At 37.1% G+C, this 22,920-nt stretch overlaps 1 protein-coding gene across 2 annotated transcripts in view; it reads left to right on the top strand.

Annotated features, from left to right (window-relative positions):
• Positions 1-21,666, top strand: part of fars2 (phenylalanyl-tRNA synthetase 2, mitochondrial) — a 147,012-nt gene extending 125,346 nt beyond the window's left edge. For both annotated transcript variants that reach the window (XM_084102436.1, XM_084102435.1), the window contains exon 7: positions 20,448-21,666. In XM_084102436.1, coding sequence (XP_083958562.1) covers positions 20,448-20,586 — 139 coding nt within the window. In that variant the 3' untranslated portion in view covers positions 20,587-21,666. The remainder of the gene's footprint in view (positions 1-20,447) is intronic.
• The last annotated feature ends 1,254 nt before the right edge of the window (positions 21,667-22,920 follow it).

The following is a 22,920-nucleotide window of genomic DNA, read 5'->3' as shown; positions in this document are numbered from 1 at the left end:
CAACATTCTTTAAAATAACTTCTTTTGCATAAATGATGACAGAATTTTCATTTTTGGGTTAACTATTACTTAAACACTTATAGGGCCCTATCTTGCACCCAGCGCAATTGACTTTGTACACCGACGCATGTATCATTCCTATTTTGCACCCGACACACAGCGGACTTTTCCCTCCACAGACGCACGTCGGTAAATTAGGGAATGAACTTGCGCTCCCGGAGGCGGTTCAGCGAAAAGAGGAGGCGTGTTCCGGCGCAAACGTTCCCTGGTGCTATTGTGCAGTTTCAGAAAACAATTCTGCCACTGACCAGGAGAAACCTAGTCTAAAGTCAGTGGCGCGTTGCGCATGTTATTAAAATGCTATTTTAAGGGCGCATGCTTGGCCATAATGTAGCGTGTGCACTAACGTTCATACACTTTGATTCTCTCATCTACACAGAAGCAGCAGTTTTCATCTTTGCAAATCATAGGTTACATTATTACAAGGAAAAATATTAACACACGAGGGAAATCATTGCGGTGTCCATGAAGATGTGAAAAAATAGGCATGAATCTAGCTTACACATTTACCCAAATTATCATACGCCTGTTTAACCGAAGCTAATCTGGGTGTGTTTCTCCATCCCCAATGTCACTTCTCTGTGTTTTACGGCCCTGACGAGAACGTCGGTCTCCTCGACTGTGAACCGCTCCTGGTGTGCGTCTGGCAAATCCGCCGTTATAATAGCCATCCGCCATGGAACAAGTGCGCCTGCTCTTAAAGGGAATGTGAGATGACGCTCTGATTGGTTTATTTCACGTTACGCCCAAACCACACCTATGAATAATGAAGCAACTTCAGACCAACCCATTTTAGATTTGCGTCGGGCGCAAGAGTCATTTATCCCGCTGGTATAATAGCAACAGCGCCCGAGACCCGCCCACAAAGTTACTTGCGTTTCGCGCTTGATACTTGCGTTTCAGATCGTTAAAATAGGGCCCATAATATTATAAAGTATCCAAGTGTGTAAGATCGGCTTGTTGATCATTTTCTTAGTGCTTCAGTCAGCTGGTGAAAAAACAATAACATTAAACAATTTGAACAGTAAATTTGTGGCGGCCGTATTTATCTGGGCATGCAAGACCTTATTCATATTAATATGAGTGAACCATCTTGGTATATATACTATTCAGTGCTTAACACTCCAGTACAGTAGATGGCGGAAATGTTTAATTTGCAAACCAATGGGAAACGTCCATTTTTGCCACCTACTGGACTGGAGGGCAAAGCGCTTAGATTGCACACAATTTTACAGTCATTTGGGTTTAAAAGATCATAAGTTTAATGGTAGTTCATGAACCAAGAAAGTTTGATTCGAAGGTTACATATGACGAGGAATTCAATTTAATTTCTCAAGAGCATGAACCAGTCTAACATTAAGGGCTCTATCATACACCCTGCGCAATGCAGCTGTTTTTTTGGGGTTTTTTTTGCTAGTTTCAGCTCGACGCAGTTATCATTCTCACGTCCTGCGCCACATTGTTTATATATCAAATGCATTTGCGCCGATTTGTGTGCCCATTTCTGTGCTGGTCTGAAAACGAGGTGTGTTCTGTTCAGGCATATTGTTGGCAACTTAAATAGACTGCAATAAATAAATATGCGCAATGTTTTTTATTTATTTAAAGAGCGCATTAGTAATATGCGCCTATAGGCGGGTGCACAACGCGAGTAGACTTTGTCCCATAGATGGTCTTCTTGCGCGCTCTAACCTCGCGCACGAGCAGATCCATTTCCTCTCTGGAGATGCGTTCAGTTTTTCCGCTTGCAAATTCCGCCATGTAAATAGCGAATCTGCCATGGCGTGAGCACAACTGGCATTTAAAGGGAATGGGAGATGAGACTCTGTTTGGTTTATTGCACGTAAATCCCAAAACACACCCATTACTCATTAAGAGAATAGGGACATCCCTTTTAGACCATGGCCTGGGCACGCTTTAGACCATGCGCTTAGATCGTTAAAATAGGGCCCTAAGCAGATGGTGAGTGGGCGACTGTCATACACTCAATGGATCTGCTTTATATCGGCAAAGAATTGATAGCCTTTCGGTGTGCAGCCAAGTGTAACGTTGTCACGCCACTGTTGCCATGCTTAGAGCAAATACTGCTGGCTCTCCACTCGTACTCATCTGGGAGCAAATGGGCTTGTGCTAACGTGACCAAGTTTCCATGTTTCCCGTTGGTCCCATACAGCTGTGCTGGATCTGCGTGCATATATCCATGTTAATGCTTCCCTCAGGCCCGCAGTGAAGTCCATTCCGTCCTTGCATTTCCTTCAGCTGGTAAATAAATCCTTTGTTCTTCTATTGCTTTGTTCTTCTTGTCATAATTATTTATGATACAGCACAGTTTTTACCCGTAAGTCTGTCATTTTGCTTACTACCTGGACCAGTGGAGGCTGCTACACAGCGACAAATCACTTGGGCAATTACTTTTTCGGCAAAAGGGATTGTAGAAACATTTTTAAAATAATGCTGTGTGGTTTCTTCGGTTTACATTTCCTTTTGACTGTGATGTCTTGTCCACTTTGCAGTTTACTTTGACTATGAATGAAGGGTCTGTCTAGCCAACATGTAAAGCAACTGACACAACTTTTTGTTGTGTTTACATCCTTTACAGGTCAGGTTTAGCCTGGAAATCCAGACTTAAATCTGAAAGATTAATGGTCTGGCATCGACTAATGAAAATCGGCCAGCTCGAGGGGCGGCACCAAGCATGCATTTGAAAATCTCACTGCATGCAATTGGATAACACTACGACCAATCACAACAAGCCCCATACGCTTAGCTAGCAGCGGAGCTAACTGGTAGATTAGACTCTTGCCTTATCCGGTCGGCAAAACAGCAAAAACGCCCTTCTTGCAAAGGAACGATTCGAGCGCCGTCTTCTGTTCCTCTTTTAGATAAAAAGCCAAGTCTAACTCGTTCATTGTAGCGACCAAAGCCGTTTCAAACAACTGGTGTTCATCCATAGCCATCTTGCAATGTTTACTAATGACTTCGACGTCACAGCGCTGTCGTCATCTGTTTAGCTCGCCTCTGGCCCGTCTATATCAGATAACCCGATGTGATTGGTGCAGCTCGGATACAAGGGCATATTTAATAAGCATCATTACTCGACACCAGAGTAACTCGCTGAGCAAATTCAACTTTTGCTCTCACGAGAACTCTGGATTTCCAGGGTAGGTCAAGTTTGCAGTACAGAAGATTTTAGCAAATATATATGTAGGCTTATATGTAATCAGAATGTATGTCTTCCCAAAATCCTGATTATTTCAACAATGTAACTTTGGAAAAATACAATTCTGTGTCTTAACTGAAAGTCAAGTAAAGTTCATTGGCGGCCCTCATGTGTAAACTGAACATTCAGGTTCATAAATTAAGTGCATGTTAACAGCCAAACAAATCAGCATGCATCAGCATTTGAATCCTAATGCTTTGTGTACGAAGTCTCAGATGTGTCTAAACATTAAATGCGTGTTATGTTCCCTCACCAATTAGCACTGTTTTCCATTACAGTCAGCCTGTGACAGTATTGAACATCAGCTGCATTTTGTGGCTCAGATTCACCCCTTTTCAAAAGCAGCACACATTTTATTCCTATTTTAGGCGAGCCGGCAGGAGCATTGAAGAAGCCGTACTGTCAAGCTCTTCTGTTGATAGAGGTGCTTCCCCACTTTTATGACAGAGATCTTAATAATTCAGTGACTCCTTCTACGCCTGTAGACTTCCCTCTGAGCTGGAATTTTAATTTGATCTCCCCAAAGTTTTTTCTTCCCATCATCCGAGGCACTTTCCTTTTAATTAGGTTCATTATTGTCTCATGAATGCGGTCTCTTTTTTTATTTGCCCCCCCTCCCCCTCCCCCGCCCCCCGATGTGGATGGGGAACACGTATCAGAGCAGAGTGCAGAATGGAAGCAGAGGATTAGGTTTGTGTGGTTTTTTTTTTGTGCCAGACTGGTTGAGATGAACATCAACAGTTCTGAGTAAATAATAAGTAGACGAGAGTGGGGTAAGATGTGCCACCCTAAAAATCTAGCAAACTGGCCATTTTTACCATACTGTATATTTAGGAATGGCCCATTATACACAATTTCCTGTGGTTTATAGATGCACAAAAGCAACAGTGATAGGTGTTTATTTATGATAAAAAGATGCACTTAAACGTGTTAAAGTGCCCCAATTTAAAGGTTCCTAATTTTGTTTTGGAGTCTCCTACAATAGGTTTACATGCATTCAAGGTCTAAAAACACTTGAACTGAAACAGTTCGATAAAGGATTCAGTCTCTCTAAACCCCTCCTTTCCGAGAGCCGACTCTACTCTGATTGGTCAGATGGCTCAGTCTGTTGTGATTGGTCTACTCTACTCTAATTGTTAAGATGGCCCAGTCTGTTTTGATTGGCCGACCACTTACAGTGCGTGCTAATTTCAGTTCCGGATCTTCTTCACCACTTATACACAGTGATATGAACAGTAACGTTGGCGTTGGTTTTATCGTATCGATTCCAGGCGAGTCCTTATCCTTTGGAAGTGCATCTAAGTGGATTTGCTTTGAAAACAGCGACGACTTTACATGTGGACAACACGAACCAAACTCTTCTACTCTTAGCTACAACTACAGTGTTTGACGGTCAAAGTAGACGTTGTTTGCCAAAGTAGACGTTGTTCATAATGCAGACCATAGACTGGCATTATGCAAATGTGTTTCAAACCTACGCAGGTTTGAGAAAGAAGTAAGACTGTAATTACTGACGACTCGTTCCAGGCAGTTCAGAATCGAGACAATAAAGAGGCACTTTGATCTTTGAAACTTTGCAGATATTTTACATTCAAAAACAGGTGTATTACACACTGCATGAAAGGTGATATCCAAACTTGAACTGCCGATGTTTGATACTATGTAAATGATTTGACTACAGATTAGCTGTGAATTATCTTAAGAAGATTTTTTCAGTATAGTAGCAGTGGGGTAAAGTGTGCCAGATGTGAAATGCAGGAATACTACCGGTGTTAGAATTCTCAATATAAATACTACTATTACTACTAGAAATTCTATAAGAAAATGTAGAAAAATGTTTCACTAAAACTACATATTCTAAGTCTTTTTCTGGATGGTTCATGAAAATGTGTACCAAAATAAGAATGCAATTGTGCATTAAAAATAGTTGAATAGTTGTCACTTAAATTCTTCCTCAAAGCTCAGCTTATGTAACAGGGAAGGTCTAGTTCAAGACTTTTATGAGGACTATTGTTCTCCTCTGAGAAGTGAAGTGCTGCCCTATCTGTGTTTATGTAACATTCAACCAAACATGACCTCCCGAGTATCCTTGAAATAGCCCTTATCCGGCCACACGTCTGGTTTCGCGACGCGTAGAACACAAGGTGCTCTCCGTAACCCTCCTCTTTGTCAGGTATGATTAGAAAATAAATTAGTTGTTGGATTAATACAGACAAGAGGTTTTTCTGCTGGGACTGGATGCTGAAGTCTGGGACTATTAATGGAATGCAAATTGATTTCTTCAGTTCTTCAGTCCTTCCGTGCTGGTGGAGAGAAATGCTGTCATGCCTTTGATGAAAAGAATGTCGTCTTGTTTCTTTCATAGTCTGTCTTTTCATCAGAGGCCATGAAAGTCAAAAGCTAAATCCTCTTAGTGGGCAATCCTAGTTGTGGCATTGCATTTATCGAGGAGTGACTGAAGGTGGGATGTCAGTAGTGACGTTAATCCACTGGGAATAAATCTGAGCATTTCACAATAGTTTTTTTTTGTCATTAATATGTTATGCTTGTTATGTACTGTAATTGTCTTATGCATTATACAAAGATCATCTGTAAATGGGTAGAAGACAATGGAATATTTTTGGGAAATGACATGTCGTGTTATGTTGTTCTCCATCTAATATATTTTTATTTATTTAATTTATTTAAATTATTTTAAAAAATGTATTTCATAACAGCATTTTGTGAAGTACTTTTTTTTTATTAAATTGGTAACACTTTACAATAAGGTTCCATTTGTTAACACTAGTTAATTACATTAGTTATCATGAAATAACAATGAAAAATAATTTTATTAAAGCATTTTTTAATCTTAGTTGACGTTTATTTCAACATTTACTAATGCATTGTTAAAAGTCAAAAGTTTTATATGTTAGTTAATGAATCTGAGCTAACATGAACTAACAATGAACAGCTGTATTTTTTTAACTAACATTAACAAAGATTCATAAACACTATAACGTATGTATTTGTTATAGTATTTATGAATCTTTGTTAACATTAGTTAATGCATTATCTAACATTATCTAATAGGACTTAAAAGATGAAGTGTTACCATTAAATTAAATACAATTATTGTATTAAAAATAATTACTACACATATACTGTATGTACTCCGTTTATGACCTCATATTGATTGAGAGACTATGTGGGATACTATATATCATATAACCTTTTTTTTTTTTTTTATGAATTAGTGATGCTAGAAAAGGTGATTAAATGATGAACCATTTACTAATTATATGTATAATTGTCATTTATGTCAATTCGTCACCATTACTGAACCAAAAGTGCAGTGTATTCTCTACAAAGGATAAAGCTGCCTTAGAATACACTTCAGGAACGAGCATACGCATTATAATCCTGCTAAACAGGCTGTTTTAGAGAGAAAAATGAAATGCACTTTCCTTTTTAGCCTAAAATCTTGCTGTTTTCCTGTTTTCCCCATCATTGGGCAATTTTTTGTTGTGTGCAGACTCATATATAATGGAGAAAACTTGCACATTTGTTCAAACATTATCTCTTATATTCCACGGGAAGTCACTCTGCTTGAGTGCTGGCGTGTTAGCTTGTTCACAGCTCTCCTTGGTTAAAATCATTAGCAGCCCATTAACTGGATGTTCTGTCTGCTCCTCTCCTCCTCTCTGAGAGCTTTAACCAGTAGGGAGTGTCATGTTTCATCATTTCAGCCTTACTGAAAATCAGCTGATTGGCATGGGATTTTCTGTAGACGCGCTTCCATGAGGGAAACTTTACTCCTGTATGTCTAGTTGCTCATATATGTTACTTGAACTGAAATTCCCATCTTCCACTGGACATGTGGCAAGTGTTTGTATCCATGACACATTGTCATTTTTCAGTTCAGCTAGTATTTACTGTACACTACTGTTCAAAAGTTTGTGGTCAGTAACACACACACACACATATACATATATATATATATATATATATATATATATATATTAGGGTGGTCCTTATCAAGTCCAATTTTTTTTTTTTTTTTGCAAAATGTTAGTGTCTTAACCTCTTAAACTGTTCCTTTTAATTTCAAAATTAGAAATATGCAAAAATGTTGACAAAAAAATGATATTTAGAGGTAGCTCAATCATGTGGAAGATTGCCTATGTTAAGCTGTGCGGCGTTACTGTGATATGCAAGTAATATTAAAAGTTGCTGCAAATGAACTACATTTTATTGAAATCAGAGCAACACTGACATGACAACAATGACAACAATCTCAAAAAAAGCACAAAGTTTTCAACAATCCCTCATTTCTGATGCTCAGCACCCAGTGTTGACTTCAGTCTGGATAGATCCGTCGGTGATCTTCCACCACATGAAGGAGAAACTGCAATTGTTCTTCAGAGTGTGTGAGAGAGCCATTGTATTCTTGAATCAGAGCCACTCCTCTCTCGGCGTGATCATTGACTACTTTCATTGCATGTATGGTTGCCTGTGCCTCCTGATAATCTGCTTGATTCGGCCAAAGTTCCGCGTCAATTTCAAGGAACGTAATGTAATTTTTTAAACCAAAAAATGTGCTCTAAACCCAAACAGTAACCAAGGTGATCACCAATAGAAATGTGTATTGATTCCACCAGGAAAGTTAATTCTGCTAAACCGGGTCATGGATGGATTAATTTGGATTTAGTTTCTACAATAAGTAAACTGAGATATGTATCTAAAATACATATTTAGGAATATATGGTGCATTAGATGCTTTTATGGAAATTTTTTTGGAATTTTACTAGCCAGGTACAATACCAATTCAAATGATCTGTTTTTACCAAAATCATCAAAATCTCAGAAAGTTTAAAGCTATTGAGCTACCAGTAATTATTATGTTACTGCCATAAAAATTGGCATGCTGTATTTTCTTATATAAAGGAACAATTTGAAGGGTTAAGAGCATGACAATTGGAGACTTTAAAAATAAGGACCACCCTAATATATATATATATAGTTGTGCTGCTTCATGTATTTGTGGAAACCATGATACATTTATTTTTCAGATTCTTTGATTGATAGAAAGATCAAAATAACAGCATTTTTTTATATATATAAAGAAATGTTTATTATTATACATGTCTCTAACATCATGTTTGAGTAATTTAATGCATCTTTGCTGAAAAAAAAATAAAAATAATTTCTTCCACTAGTTGAAAGTTTAGTTTCCCCTAAAAGGTTCTATAGTTTCTCACATAACCCTTTAAAGGGATAGTTCACCCAAAAATGAAAATTAGCCCATGATTTACTCACCCTGAAGTCATCCTAGGTGTGTATGACATTCTTCTTTCAGACGAATACAGTCAGAGTTATATTGAAAAATGTCCTGGCTCTTCCAAGCTTTATAATGGCAGTGAATGGCTGTTTCTTTTTTGAAGTCCATAAACGTGCATCTATCCATCATAAAAGTGAATCTATCCATCATAAACGAACTCCACACTGCTCCGGGGGGTTAATAAAGGCCTTCTGAAGCAAAGTGATGCGTTTGTGTAAGAAAAATATTAATATTTAACTCGTTACAAAGTAAAATTCTAGCTTCCGGCCAAACGGCCATACGCAGTCTACTTACATCTACTTGTAAGTTAAGCGCAACTTACGCAACTTGTGACGTGGGAAGTAGCGTAGTACGTCATGGCGTAGCGTAAATATCAGCAGTATGTCGCATTTCTCGCATAAGATGCACTTTAGTCTAAGTGGAATCCATATATTTGTTTGGCTGGAAGCTAGTTATTTTACTTTAGAAAGTTTTAAATATGGATATTTTTCTTACACAATCGTATCACTTCGCTTTATTAACCCCCCGAAGCAGTGTGGAGTTCATTTAGGATGGATATGCACTTGTATGGACTTCAAAACTTTTTTTTTTTTTATGTAACTCTGATTGTTTTCGTCTGAACGAAGAATGTCACATACTCCTAGGATGACTTCAGGGTGAGTAAATCATGGGCTAATTTTCATTTTTGGGTGAACTATCCCTTTAAGCTTCTATAGAACCTGTTCTTCTTAGAGGGTGTGATGATACTACCATGTTGGAGAGAAATAAACAGGGCTTGAGATGAGCTTTAGTTCTTATTATGCGGACTATTTTCTCAGTCAAATTAATCATATGTTTGGTCCCAGTTTACAACTGACATAGACTTATGAGAATGGTAGTAGGAAAAAAAAAAATGAAAATTTTGGATTAAAAAAACAACAACTGAAAACAAATATAAGATGTAAATTTATGCAAATTTGTTACTGGGACTGAATCATTATTTTTCAAACGGGACCACGGAGGCCCTTAAACCCAAATCCATTAAAATGAATTAGCAGCAGACTTAGCTGCAAAATAAAAATATGAAAATGAATAAAGGAAAAGCATACTTTTACCTCTGTCTTTAGATGTCTAACAAAAGCTGTCGTGGTTTTAAAGCTCAGAACAGAAAAGTCATGCTGTGCCTGTCCTGTGTCTCTTAAATTGCACCATGTAGTCAGGCACTGTCTTGGAAAACTGCTCCCAATTACTGGATGGAGAGGCAAAGGCCATGCTGTAACCACGGTAAAAATGAGGCCCTGATATTACAGCTCCTCACAGTGACAGAACCTGCTAGCCTAGTAGACATGGAAAAACACTGCTCACTGTCACCATGGCCTTTAGCTTTCCACTGTGCTCTGAGGACGTGAAGCGTGCTTTTTTACTTTAGCATATATTTCTTTGTGCCTTTGTATTCACATCCACTGTCAGCACAACTGGGATGCTGAAAACATGTTTTTAAACATGAAATAACAATCTCTTTTTGATCCTTTAATGCAGGCAAAAGCACACGGCAATGAAAGAGTTAAACTAAACCATCAAGAAACTGTAACGGACACACACACACACACACACACACACACGTATAAGGATCAGTTGGTGACTTTTTACCAGTTAGTTGAGCTAGAAGATTTAACATTTTAAACAAAACATAAAATCAAAACTGTGACAGAAATTAGTCTTTGATAATATCTAAATATACATGCAAATGCAATACCTAATAAAAGTAATTATACCTGAAAACTGTGGTCTTAGCAAACATAGTTCCCTTTAATGTTTTTCTCTACACTTTATCTGGCTTTATCTGTTTTGTAAATTCAAGTTGTGGTGGACGGTCATACTGCCATAATATCAAAATTGACACTTCTTGTTTTTTTATGGAATATTGCAGTATACATTTTAAATTATTTATGCATGCACATCATTATTTGTTAAATTCATGTGCACTCGTAATCTTTAATCAAAATATCTTCCCCCGCTCTCGCAGCATCTCTTCTCTTATCTTCTCTGATGATGAGGGCGGGGCTATAACCTGTCACTCACATGAGATCAGCCAATAGCAAACCACAACCATCCAATCAATTCCCCACAGACAAAATCAAGCCCCGCCCTAAATTTGTTCTTGTTCCAGAAGTCGTTTCACTCAGATATCCGTCACTATAGGAAAGAACAGACTATCGCAGCTTCTGTTTAATGCTGACTTTAAGCATCCACAGAATCTGCACAATCTGTCCACCGTTTGTGCTGATGGGAGTGGAAATCTGTGAAATTTGGTCAAATGGATTTAAATATGATAAAACATGATAAATTAAGCCTATAGTATAGCAAAAAGCATGATCAAATTAGCATTACCTGATTGTTCCCCCAAAAATGAGAATTCTGTCATTATTTACTCACCTTCATGCCTTTCCAAACCCATAAGACTTTTTTTTTTTCACGCAAGAATGTCAAATGGTTTTGGAAAATTGTCTAGTTCGGCCCCACTGAGCAAAAAAGCTTGTAGGATGTCACCTTCATATTGGATAGAAAGGGTGGAAGGACAGTTTTCAATTACAGCTGTGAAAGGATAGCGAAGGCTAAATCTGTTCAGTTCTATACTATTAGAAGTTACGTATATCTGCACATTAAAACTGTGGGCTGAAGTTACGTATATCTGCACATTAAAACTGTGGGCTGAAGTTATGTATATCTGCACATTAAAACTGGGGGCTGAAATTGAGCAAGCCAGTGTTTAATTTATCACATTATCAAGGCTGTTTAATGAATCTCTCTGGCTTCATGGGAGTTTTGCACTGGGTTTTATTAACATCCCTAATTAAAGGTTGGGAAAAGCAGCTGACAGTCTTTTAGTGTAAAATAGCTATATAAAACATGTACACGTGCTAATGTTGAACAAAAAATAGATGTTCGTCTGACTATAAAAATAATTGTTCTACCGTAGTTTAAAGAATCTTATTTTTTGGTACCATTAGCTCAAACTCTGGCAAATTAATCACGAAAATATATTGCACTTCCAGTTTTTCCAGTGGTCTCAGTCTTCTCTTGCACGGAGTTTCGTTTGATAAAACTAATCCTCAGTCAATGTCAAATGAATTCAGGTTTCTGCAATTTGATCATAAATAGCTAACAAACGTCTGCTCCGAGACGCACTCCCGCTGTCTCAGGTTCAGTTCTTCTTCTGTCACTCAGAATAGATTTCATTTCTGTGCTGTTGTTGTTTTTTTCTCTCTTAAGTGCCTCGTTGCAGTTTGTCACACACACACCTTTCCATTCGCGGCAAAGCCTGTATGAATAACTGCACCTGCCGACTCCCACACCAAATTTTGCCAGGCAATAAAACAGAGTCAGCTCCAATAAAATGGAATTGTTGTGTGTGTTTGGATCACTGTTCGCCTTCTGTGGCCACTGAATTATTGAACACCTGTGTGTTCACTGGAAATGTCAGCTGTTCTTTTTACCAAGGCAGACAGAGCCGAAGAGACAGAGGAAGCCATGCATAAAGCATAAACCTCAATGGAAATAACATGCTAGCTCACAATCTATCATCTTAATTGATTCATTACATATTTTTGAATTATTGAAGTTGAAAATAATGGGGGGGAAAAAAGGTGATGTGATGTCCGATGTTCAGCATGGTTGCTTTTCTTTTGGGTCTTGTTAGCTACACACTGTCATGTCCTTCAGTGTAACTAGCCAAAAATAGTGACGCTACTAACTTCACTTTTCATAATAATGTATCTTGTCCAGTAACAAGCTATATTTTCTGACAAGTAGCGACGTTGCATGACACATATTGTGACATATCGGATTGTATTGCCCCTCCGGCTTTAGCTGAGAGAATATAACAAAATTGTCCTAAAATATCCTCTCTCTCATATGAAACATTAAGAAGGGTGATTCATTTTACATAATTGTGTCATTCGGTTGGTTCATGCAAATGAAATGATTCACAAATGACTCTGAAGCCCTGAAGATGATACATTGCGCTGCATCTTCTTTGGTAGAATTATTTAGTTAAAGTCACACTGTTTTCAGTTACATAAATTATGCTGTTTTCTAGTTGTAGTTGCCAGATAAATTCTGCTCTGGTCATAAATCATATGGGGCCAGTTGTCAGAAAGAAGCTGTATCTCAATAAAAAAGTGAAGGTCAAAGTCAGAGATCTTTACAAATACTGTCCTCCATGCTGTTGCATAAAACAAGTTAGCACTGATTTTGCTGAAAAGTTTATAATAGGCTTAATAAGGCCGGTTCCATTCCAAATTACCTCATAATGTGACAACATGCCAATATCAGTGTTGTTTTGGTATTATTTAAATTCTATTATAATATTTATTAATATTTTGAATTAGCTTTTTATATTTTCAGTTTTTAGTTTAAGTTTTAATCATTTTGATATAATTTTGTTATTTATACATATATACAGTTTTGATTGAAATTATTCAACCCCCATTGCAAATCAGGTACATTGGCAAAATGTACAGACTTTCAGCTGTTTGCAATGAACCAATCAAACAAAAGTAATTGAAACACAACAAATGTTTCAAGTTGTTTCCACAAATTCAGCTGAAAATGCCACTTTTATTGACTTCTACAGTCTCAAAATAATTCAGCCCTTTCATGGCAATCTTTAGTATTTAGTAGAAAACCCTTTTGCTGTTATGACCTGCTGCAAACCACATGTATAACCAGACACCAGCTTCTGACAGAGTTTCTGAGGAATCTTAGCCCATTCCTCATGAGCAATGGCCTCCAGTTCAGTAATATTATTGGGTTTGCGTGCTGCAACGGCATTCTTTAAATCTGACCAGAGATTTTCTGTGTGGTTCAAAACAGGTGACTGTGATACCACTGTAGAGTCTTCAAGGCATCTTCTGCAACCAAGCCTTGGTGGAATTTAAGGTTGGTGGAATTGCCCCTGATCCATAGGGCCAAAAAGTTCCATTTGTTTTGTTTCATTGCTCCACAGAACAGAATCCCCAAAAAGTCTTGCTGCAGGTCTTTTGCTGTCACTCTAGGGTTTTTCTGAACCTGCCTTCTCAGAAATCTGGTTGCAACTGTTGATAGCTTCGATAGCTTCCTTTTTTTGCCCCGTCCAGGTAGTGTAACCACTGTTCCTTTAACTTTGAACTTGGTGGAATTTGAGGTATGCTTGGGATCATTGTCCTTTTGGAGGGTCCAAGCTTCAGCCTCCTCACTGATGGCATGACGTTTTCTCCTATCCTGATACTTTAATGATCCATCATGCCTTCCACACGCTGCAGGTTTCCAGTGCCAGAGGATACAAAGCAGCCGCAGAGCATCACCGAGCCACCATCATGCTTTACTGTAGATAGTGTTCTTTTCAGTATATGCTTCATTTTTCTTCCTTCAGAAACACCGCTGATCCATATGGCCAAAAAGTTCCATTTGTTTTATTTTATCGCTCCACAGATCAGAATCCCAAAATTTCTGTGGCTTTCTGTTGCCACCAAGTCTTGCTGCAGGTCTTTGCTCTCACTCAAGGGTTTTTCTGAACCTGCCTTCTCAGAGATCTGGTTGCAGCCGTTGATAGCTTCCTTTTTCTGCCCCATCCATGTAGTGGAACCACCGTTCCTTTAACTTTGAACTTGCGAACTATGCTTCTAACAGTGTCTCTAGGAACATTTAGTGCCTTTGCTATCTTTCTTTTTGTATCCTGTTCCTTGTTTGTGAAGGGCCCTTTTTTTTTTTACTTCTAACGTGCAGTCAAACGTGACACTCAACAAACCTAGCCAGTTCAGATATTTCACGTGTTCTAGCTCAAGCACGCCTGGTGCCACTAATGAAGCCGCCCTTGATTTAGACAACACCTGTTTTGCAGATTCGTGCTGTTGTGAGGGATTCTCTTCAGGGGGGGGTGAATAATTTTGAGACAGAAGTCATTAAAAGTTCCATTTTCAGTTGAATTTGGGGAAACCACTTGAATTCAATTACTTTCAATTACTTTTGTTTGATTTGTTCATTGCAAATTGCTGAAAGTCGGTAAATGTTTGTATGTATACATACATTTTGGAGGGAATATTTGTTTTTAACCACACTACAAGTTCAATTAAACCATCAAAATAAGAGGAAAATATTTTACATTTTTTAAAACATGAGGTAAGAACAAAAAAAAAAGAACTTGTTTGAACAAAATTATTTGGCAAAAAATTGTCAAACTACTTGCGTTATTATCACAAATAAAACAATTGACTCCAAGCACATATTTTAAATGAATGAACAGCAAAGATATAAATTTTCCTAGGCCAGACATCACTTTTTGACCACTATATATATATTTGATTCTGATTGGTCAATCACACCATCCAGCGGTATGTTATTCGCGGATAACAATCGTAAATAGTCTTGAAACGCTTGCTAGGAACGTTTTTTCTTCGTGGAAGTTTTGCGTTTGGTGAGCTAATAAAATATTAAAACTCAGTCAAATCAATACTTTGTGTACAGTTACTTAATTATGTCATCCGTTATTGTGGACTCGCTCTCTCTCTTGTTTCACACAAACACAGCTGCTGCCATTTTGCTACTATTGTTTTGTACACTGTAATGGTTTATAAGATAACAAACAGGTACAATTTTAAAACAGTTTAATCTCAAATCAATATCTCTTCTCCCATAATTATGTATGTGATCAAATGCTGTGTAGTAAGTGGTATGACTGTTTTCCGTATCCTTTAAATGTCCGTCTAGTTTGAACTTGCTGCGCAAGCAACGGCTCTCTCCGCGGAAGCTTTGTGTTTAAAGAACTAATAAAATATTTCAACTCTGTTCAGTATTTCGTCTCTATTTATTTACTTATGTAGCCGTGTAATAAACGGGATAATGTACACCCAGCCGGTTGTTATCGCAGAATAAACCCCTTTAGGCTGATGCAAGACCGTCCACCCTGATGGGGTTTATTCTGCGATAACAACCGGCTGGATGTACATTACCCCTTACAAACAGTATATGATTATTAAAAGGTTTAGTTAACAATAACTACACTGGTCAATATAGCTAGTTTTTGTTAGTAGTGTGCGGTTAAAAAAATATTTTTTTTGACTCCAGCTAAACTCCTAGCTTGGAGATGCTTCCCAGATTAGCATTTTATTCCTTATATAATGCTGATGTGAGAGATAAAAAGGGAATGATTTTTTTTTTTTTAAAGTAAGAAATTTTAGTGCTGGATGAAAATCACTTTATCCAATTATCTGCTTTGGCTGGTTGGGATGCGTGAAAGCGTGTATGTCCCAGTGGCAGCCGGTGATAGCCTAAAAAGTGTCAGGATCTGCATTTGTGGATCTCTCACAGTAGATCTCTGGCTGTTAGACGGCGTCTGCGCGTCAGCCGACGGTTCTACAAGTTCACAGAAGCACTTCCACAGCATGTGTGGGTAGAAAACCGTCACATTTCACAGATATATTCATAGCTGTCTTTTTTTTACAATGGTCTATTTATATCAGCGTTTTTTTTTTTTTACGTTAATTGCTTTCCCTTTACCTCTGTCTTTGTTCCCACTAACTGTGGTTTGATTAATTATCTCTCCTCACACATCACCAGGTATGATCATTCCTTATCTGTCAATCAGTTACGGATTAGCTTCCCCAGCGATCACACTCATCTGGAGGTTATTTTTAGCTTCTTCACAGTGGGGATTGAGAGATGCTGTATTGATACAGAGATGCAGGGAGAAACATGCATTTACGCTTTAACCTTTACACTATTAAAAATAAAGGATACAAAAGGGGTTTTTCGCAGCAATGCCATAAAAGAGCCACGTTAGGCTCCCCAAAGACTTTGTGAAGAACATTTTAATAATCTAAAGACGCCTTTTCTCCAATATAAAGAATCTTTTGTGGAATGGAAAGATTCCATGGATATTAAAGGTTCTTCATGGAACCATCAATGCCAATAAAGAACCTTTATTTTTAAGAGTGTGAAGATAAAGATGCTATATTTCCATTGAAACAGACAATTGCGATGACAGGCAGAAGCTGTTCTGTGTGTGTGTGTGTGTGTGTGTGTGTGTGTGTGTGTGTGTGTGTGTGTGTGTGTGTGTGTGTGTGTGTGTGTGAGTGTGTGTGTGTAAAGAACTTTAGTGGATCTCAGACCTCTGAGAGAAATGTATTTTATGATCTTTACATATTATTTAGGTACACGTTGATACATACAAATATTTAGGTTTGGAAATGTAACAAAAACAATATAAAAAAAAAACATAATAGGCAGAAAATGTACAATGAAGAGAATTTCCAGTTACAATATACTATTATGTAGACATTTGTGTAGATTTTTTATTCATTAATTGATTAAGTAATGATTAAATTATGCTTTTAATTCATTTTAACACTTTAAGATAGGTAAAGTGATGAATTTCTTCATAACTCATTGAATACGGCACTAGAAATCACACAGAAAAATTATGGTCCACTTAAGACATTCTACTAAACGTAAGTAACTTTGCAACTACATGTCATCTAGCAGTCATTAGAGTATTAGTCGACTGTCTAATTAATATCTGCTAACACTTTATTTTGATGCTCCTCAACAGACATTCTACTGACTATAAGTAACTTTGTTACTACGTCAATTTATTCTACTAACCCGAACCAAGTCTACTACAGTCTACTAATACTCTAATGAGAGTTAGTTGACATGTAAAGTTACTTATTGTAAGTAGAATGTCTAAAGTGGACTGTTGAAATAAAGTGTTACCATCCTTTATAATTTCAAATGAGGTAAATGCATTAAATATTATGTTTTAATGAATATCATAGATTAACTAAGATAAAAATCTAAATCAGTCTATGAATTCAATCTTTGTTCATATTTAAAACTGTTTAGATGCTGATAATACATTAATAATGTACGTTCCAGAGTCAAAGCAAACATTTGAAAGTTATTGCATATTCATAGACACAATGTAAAATGTATGCTGATCGTTTGTTTCATTTCAACCATCCTCTCAATCTCGGATTGTGAGAATTGCAACAATAAAAAAAATTTAGTCAAAAACGCTGAGAATCTTGGAGCAGTTTGACTCTTAGGGTGCTTCTCTGATGCTTTATGATGTGAGTTTACATCCCAATGGGCAACAGGCCTGCTGACTACAAATCCAATATCGGAAAAGTGAATCCGATGTAGCCTCACAACTCCCCGTTGATTTGCACTGGAATCCCAGCAGCTGCTTTGCTGCAGTTGCCTGTCAGCCATTTTGTTTCACTTCGTTGCTTTATAAAGAGTCCAAACCCTTGGCTTTTTTTCTCAATTTTCTGCGGTCTTGCTTACATACAGCATGAACAATAAAAAAGGAATCATGCTTGACTTTGGTTTTCTCCCTGGAGAGTGCTGTATAAGTGAAAACTTTGTAGTTTCTTGTTCTTTGTTAATCCAGCTCCTCCCCTGAGACAAGGCTTATACTGCAAGTGTGTGTGTGTGTGTGTGTGGGTTTGTTGATTGGCAGCTCCCTGAATGAGTTTGATCTATGTATTAGCTTGACCTTACGTACACTGTTGTATAACTTATTTGTGCAGAAATAGCTGCAGTACAACAACTAAACTAAGATTAATGGCATAGTTCAGCCAAAAATGAGCATTCTGTCATCATTTACTCATGATGTATCGTTCCAAACCTTTGTGACTTCACACAAAAAAATATATTTTGAAGAATCTTCACACAGCTTTTTTCCATCCAACGACAGCTGTAAATCCCTAAAAATGGCCATTAAAAAAAAACACCATAAACGTAATCCATGGATCTAACAAGCCTCTTTGAGCGAAGTAAACACAAGTTAATAATAAAACTAAAAGAAATTTATGATCATCCTCCATAACGCAATTTACATCTCATACAGCCTGTACACTTTTGCATACCAAGGAAACGACTGACTCATTTGTATAACTTTGCAAAGAGCTCCATTATCAGCGCCAGCGTGGAAAGTGAACCACATCCGTACCGGCTGGGCCAGATCTTCATGGAGCGGTTAAGCGGATGGTGGAAAAGCAGCTAAAGTCTTCTAAACCCATAAGATAACTTACCAACCCAGGCTCATTAGAAATAAACTTGCCTTAACCTACATTTTTCATGCTAAACGAATGTGAATGGTATGCATAGGAAAAATGTTGGAGTTTTGCAAAAATGTAGGTAGAGGCATGTTTTAGATTTTTTCAAATGGTTCCTTACACTATACTATACACTCTAAAAAACACTGGGTTAAAAACAAACAAATTTGGGTTTTACCCAATATTACCCAGCAAATTGGGTTGTTTATTTAGCCCAGCATAATGGGTAGATTCATTTTTACTATACTAGCTTCTTCTTTTTTTTTTTACTTCATACATTAATTAATGTTTATGGATTAACTTAAATCCTCTAAACCTTTTTAAAACTCCACACAACCACTGGTTTGCATGAGAATTCCTTTATTTTCTATCATATTGTGGGGATAGCATATTTTCTATCGTTTTTAATACATTTTGCCTACATTTAAGCTCGTTTAACAAATATTAGAAGTAAAAATGTAACATTTAGAGGTAATTCAAATGTAATTGTCCAGTCTCTGTTGTCCCGTTTCCACTGTAACGGCGCTGGATCTCGTGCCGGAGCTTGTAGACTCACATCACGCCCCTGTATGTTGCTTTGCATAAAAATAAACAATATACAGCACAATAACAAATTAATAGATAAAATAAAACCAATTTGACGGAGCTGCACTGCTCTCTCCGGAAAGAGTTTGCAAAAAGCCTGTGATAAATAGGTCTACCTCAACCCATGGGTTGTTCTGTCTGATCCAGGATCTGGGTAACACAAAAACTACCCAAACACTGAAAAAATAACCCAAGATTTTTTAGTGTGTATATAATGACCTCAAATTTTTTTCATCATAGTGCATGATTTGTAAACTAATACACTTGAACTTTTCATCACATAACCAGCTCCATATGTATAGCTTTTCCGACATGGTAAACTCGCTCAGCTGTACAGCGCTGCATTTGCGATGGAGAGCTTGAGTCACGATAAAAGAGCTCAAACACTTGTTGAAGCAGCTAAAATGGCATGATTGCTTCGGCAAATGTGTTTTTATCTCACTGTTGCTTTTGTTAACACCACCAGTCAGGCTTTGTGTAGGTGAGACATTATTTTCTGAACACTGAACAAGTGCAACGTGATGTACAAAAAACAACATGATAAAACATTTGCAGATTCACATTCATCGGTTTCTGCTAAAACTGAACGCCACCCTTTTAGTGCAACTCACTGGACTTTTCATTCTAAAAAAAGGGACACGGAAACATGAAAAAGCAACGTTTCGTTATTTTACTGAAATTTCTCCACAGGCAAAGTCTGTGAAAAGTCATTTTGAAGTCATATTCATTGATAATCTCCCCCTTCTTTGAGCTATAAACTCCAGAACTGCTGCGACCAGATTAATGAGTTGTTTTGAGTCTGATCTTTTAAATGAATTGGTTGAGACAGTTCACAAAACGGATTTGAATAATTGGTTTATGAATCAGACTGATCCGGTTTTCATGTTCATAACTCATTTGCTTTAGTGTTGAACAGCTCACTGAAGGGGAAGATAATAACGACAGTCAATAAAGGCTTACCTTTCAGTCTGTTCATCACACAAAACTATTGCATGGCTTCAGATGAATTTAAATATAGCGACTGTTTTTATGGTACGTTTTTGGGTGATTTTGGTCATTCATGGTCAATGATCTGTTGTTGTATGAAAAATAATGCAGCAAATAATAATACACTTTTGGGTGAACGTACATTTAAGATGATCTTTCTCTATTTTCACTATCTCTTTCTCTTTTTTTACACTCCCAGGACGAAGCGAGTGAGCCACTGTTACCGCGTGGAGTATCGTCACATGGAGAGGACCCTGTCCCAGGAAGAAGTGCGCATTATCCACACACACATCGAGCAAGCAGCCGAAAAAGAGCTCGGAGTGCAGGGAAGATTCTGAACTTTCCCAACAACCCATGATGACGATGATGAGTTTCACAGACGCATCTAGCTTTAATAACGGATAACATGAGGAAACTTTTTTTTAAGCAGCATAGTTGGAGACTCAAAGCAAAGAAAGTTATGATGTTAAAAAATCTGTATGCAGCTGTTTTGAAAACAATATCATCATTAATGGCATAGTTCAGCCACAAAAATGAGTCGGACATAGTTCTGCCATAATTTACTCACCCTTATGTCATTGGAATCTGTTTGATTTTTCAGAACATAAAAAACGATATTTTGAAGAATGTTGCAACCAAAAAATATAAATTTTTTGTGTTCGTCAGAAATAAGCAAGTCATATAGTTTTGAACAAAGGTGAGTAAGTGATGACAGAATTTTCTTTTTGGAGTGAACCATCCTTTTAAAATTCAAATTTCTGTACTCTATATTAATACTTTTTGATACTTTACATTGGTTTAATGGTACATTTTTGAAGCTTGACAGACATGGTCACTATAAACTGTAACTTTGTGGAAACTGGAAGGTAAAAAAACAGAATACAGGTTTGAAATGACAAAAGGCTGAGTAAATAATGGCATAAGTGTAATTTGGGGGCAACCAACCCTTTAACACTTGCAAGATTTGACCTTGAAATGACTTTTTGGGTCATAATAACCTCTCTAGGACGGATTGCACGTATAACACACCACAGGCCGACTCAGCTTTATAATAGTACAAACAGCCGGATTTAACACAAATGTCAAACGGGCCTTTTACGCACCTGGATCTGTGCCAGCCGGATGATCAGCAGGAAACAAGAGCCCTTATTTCTAGATTAGTATTTTCTTAAGAAAGATATGAGGTAGCCTGTAATGAACGGATGCCCAGAAATTAGCAAGAAAATGAAACTGGAATTATTTTCAATTAATATCCCATGAGATATGGTTTTATGTGTTCAGAAAAAAGGAGTCACTCCTACTTCATCAGACTCATGACTGTTGAATGAAATAATGACTATAGCAACATGTTGGCGTGTGACAGCTGGAAACATAATAAACAGATTTAAGCATGAAAGAGATGTGTGAGCTTCTGCGCATACTGACTATTTGTCATCATTGTCTAAATTGTGATCTTTGAAATTAAATTATTAAAACACTACCGTTCAAAGGTTTACAGTAAGACTTTAAAAAAAAAAAAAAAAAAAACACTTTTCACACAAATATGAAGCAGCTGAACTGTTTTCAACATTGACATTAATCATAAATGTTTCTTGAGCATCAGATCATCATATTAGAATGATTTCTGAAGGATCATGTGACACTGAAGACTGGAGTAATGATGCTGAAAATTCAGCTTTGATCACAGGAATAAATTTCATTTTAAAACGTATTCAAGTAGAAAACAGTTTGTTTGAATTGTAATAATATTTCACAATTTTTTCTGTTTTTACTGTATTTATGATCAAATAAATGCAGCCTGGATGAGCGTAACTTCTTTCTAAAACATTAAAAATCTTACCAGCCCCAAACTTTTGAACGGCAGGGTACATTTCTGTTTTATACACAGTACACTTTTATACTCAGCTTTTTAGTAAGTCTTTTTTTTAAAAAATAAAATAGATAGTCTTCCCTTTCATCCATTCTTTTGTTTGTTAGATGTCATGTTTGTTTTTAGATTACTGAATATTATTCATCTTCAGATCGCCCTTTTGGATCCAACATGAACAATACATCCCCATTATCCCGGCCCTACTTCATATGTATACTGAGACAGATTGGAAAAACTGACCCCAACCAGGATGGCATTTGTTGGATCAGGCGAGACTCCTCTGCATCTTAATGAGCCCTTATGGTGCGGTCCGTGTGTCGTGCTCTTGTTTCTGAGGAGAGGCTAAAGAATACAGGGATCTTCCTTTGGGGAACAAGCTCAATTAGAATCCAGTAATGAATTTTTGATGTGCTCAGATCCTGAATGAATGGGACACTCTTTGCAGAGCGTGAGACGGTCCAGCGGGGCTGCTTCTTATGCGTTTATGCATTTCTTTTGATTTATGCGAGATAGGATTTGATCATTCATTTAAATACTAGTTTTAGGGAACAAAAAAAATTTTTTTTTTTTTTTTTTTTTTTTTGTACAAATACACTACCGTTCAAAACTTTGGGGTTGGTATATGTTTTTGAAGAAATCTTATGAATACAGTAAAAAAGTACACTAATATTGAAATATTATTGCTAGTGTTGTCAAATCGATTAATCAAGATTAATCGCATCTAACATAAAAGTTTGAAAATATATATAATATGTGTGTATATGTACATATACCGGTGTGCACACACATATGTAGTATATAT

The sequence above is a fragment of the Abramis brama genome, assembly GCF_963993115.1.
Source record: "Abramis brama genome assembly, chromosome: 24".
In the NCBI taxonomy this organism is placed as follows: domain Eukaryota; kingdom Metazoa; phylum Chordata; class Actinopteri; order Cypriniformes; family Leuciscidae; genus Abramis; species Abramis brama.
Note: the sequence above shows the minus strand (reverse complement) of the source record. Positions and strands in the feature narration are given on the sequence as shown.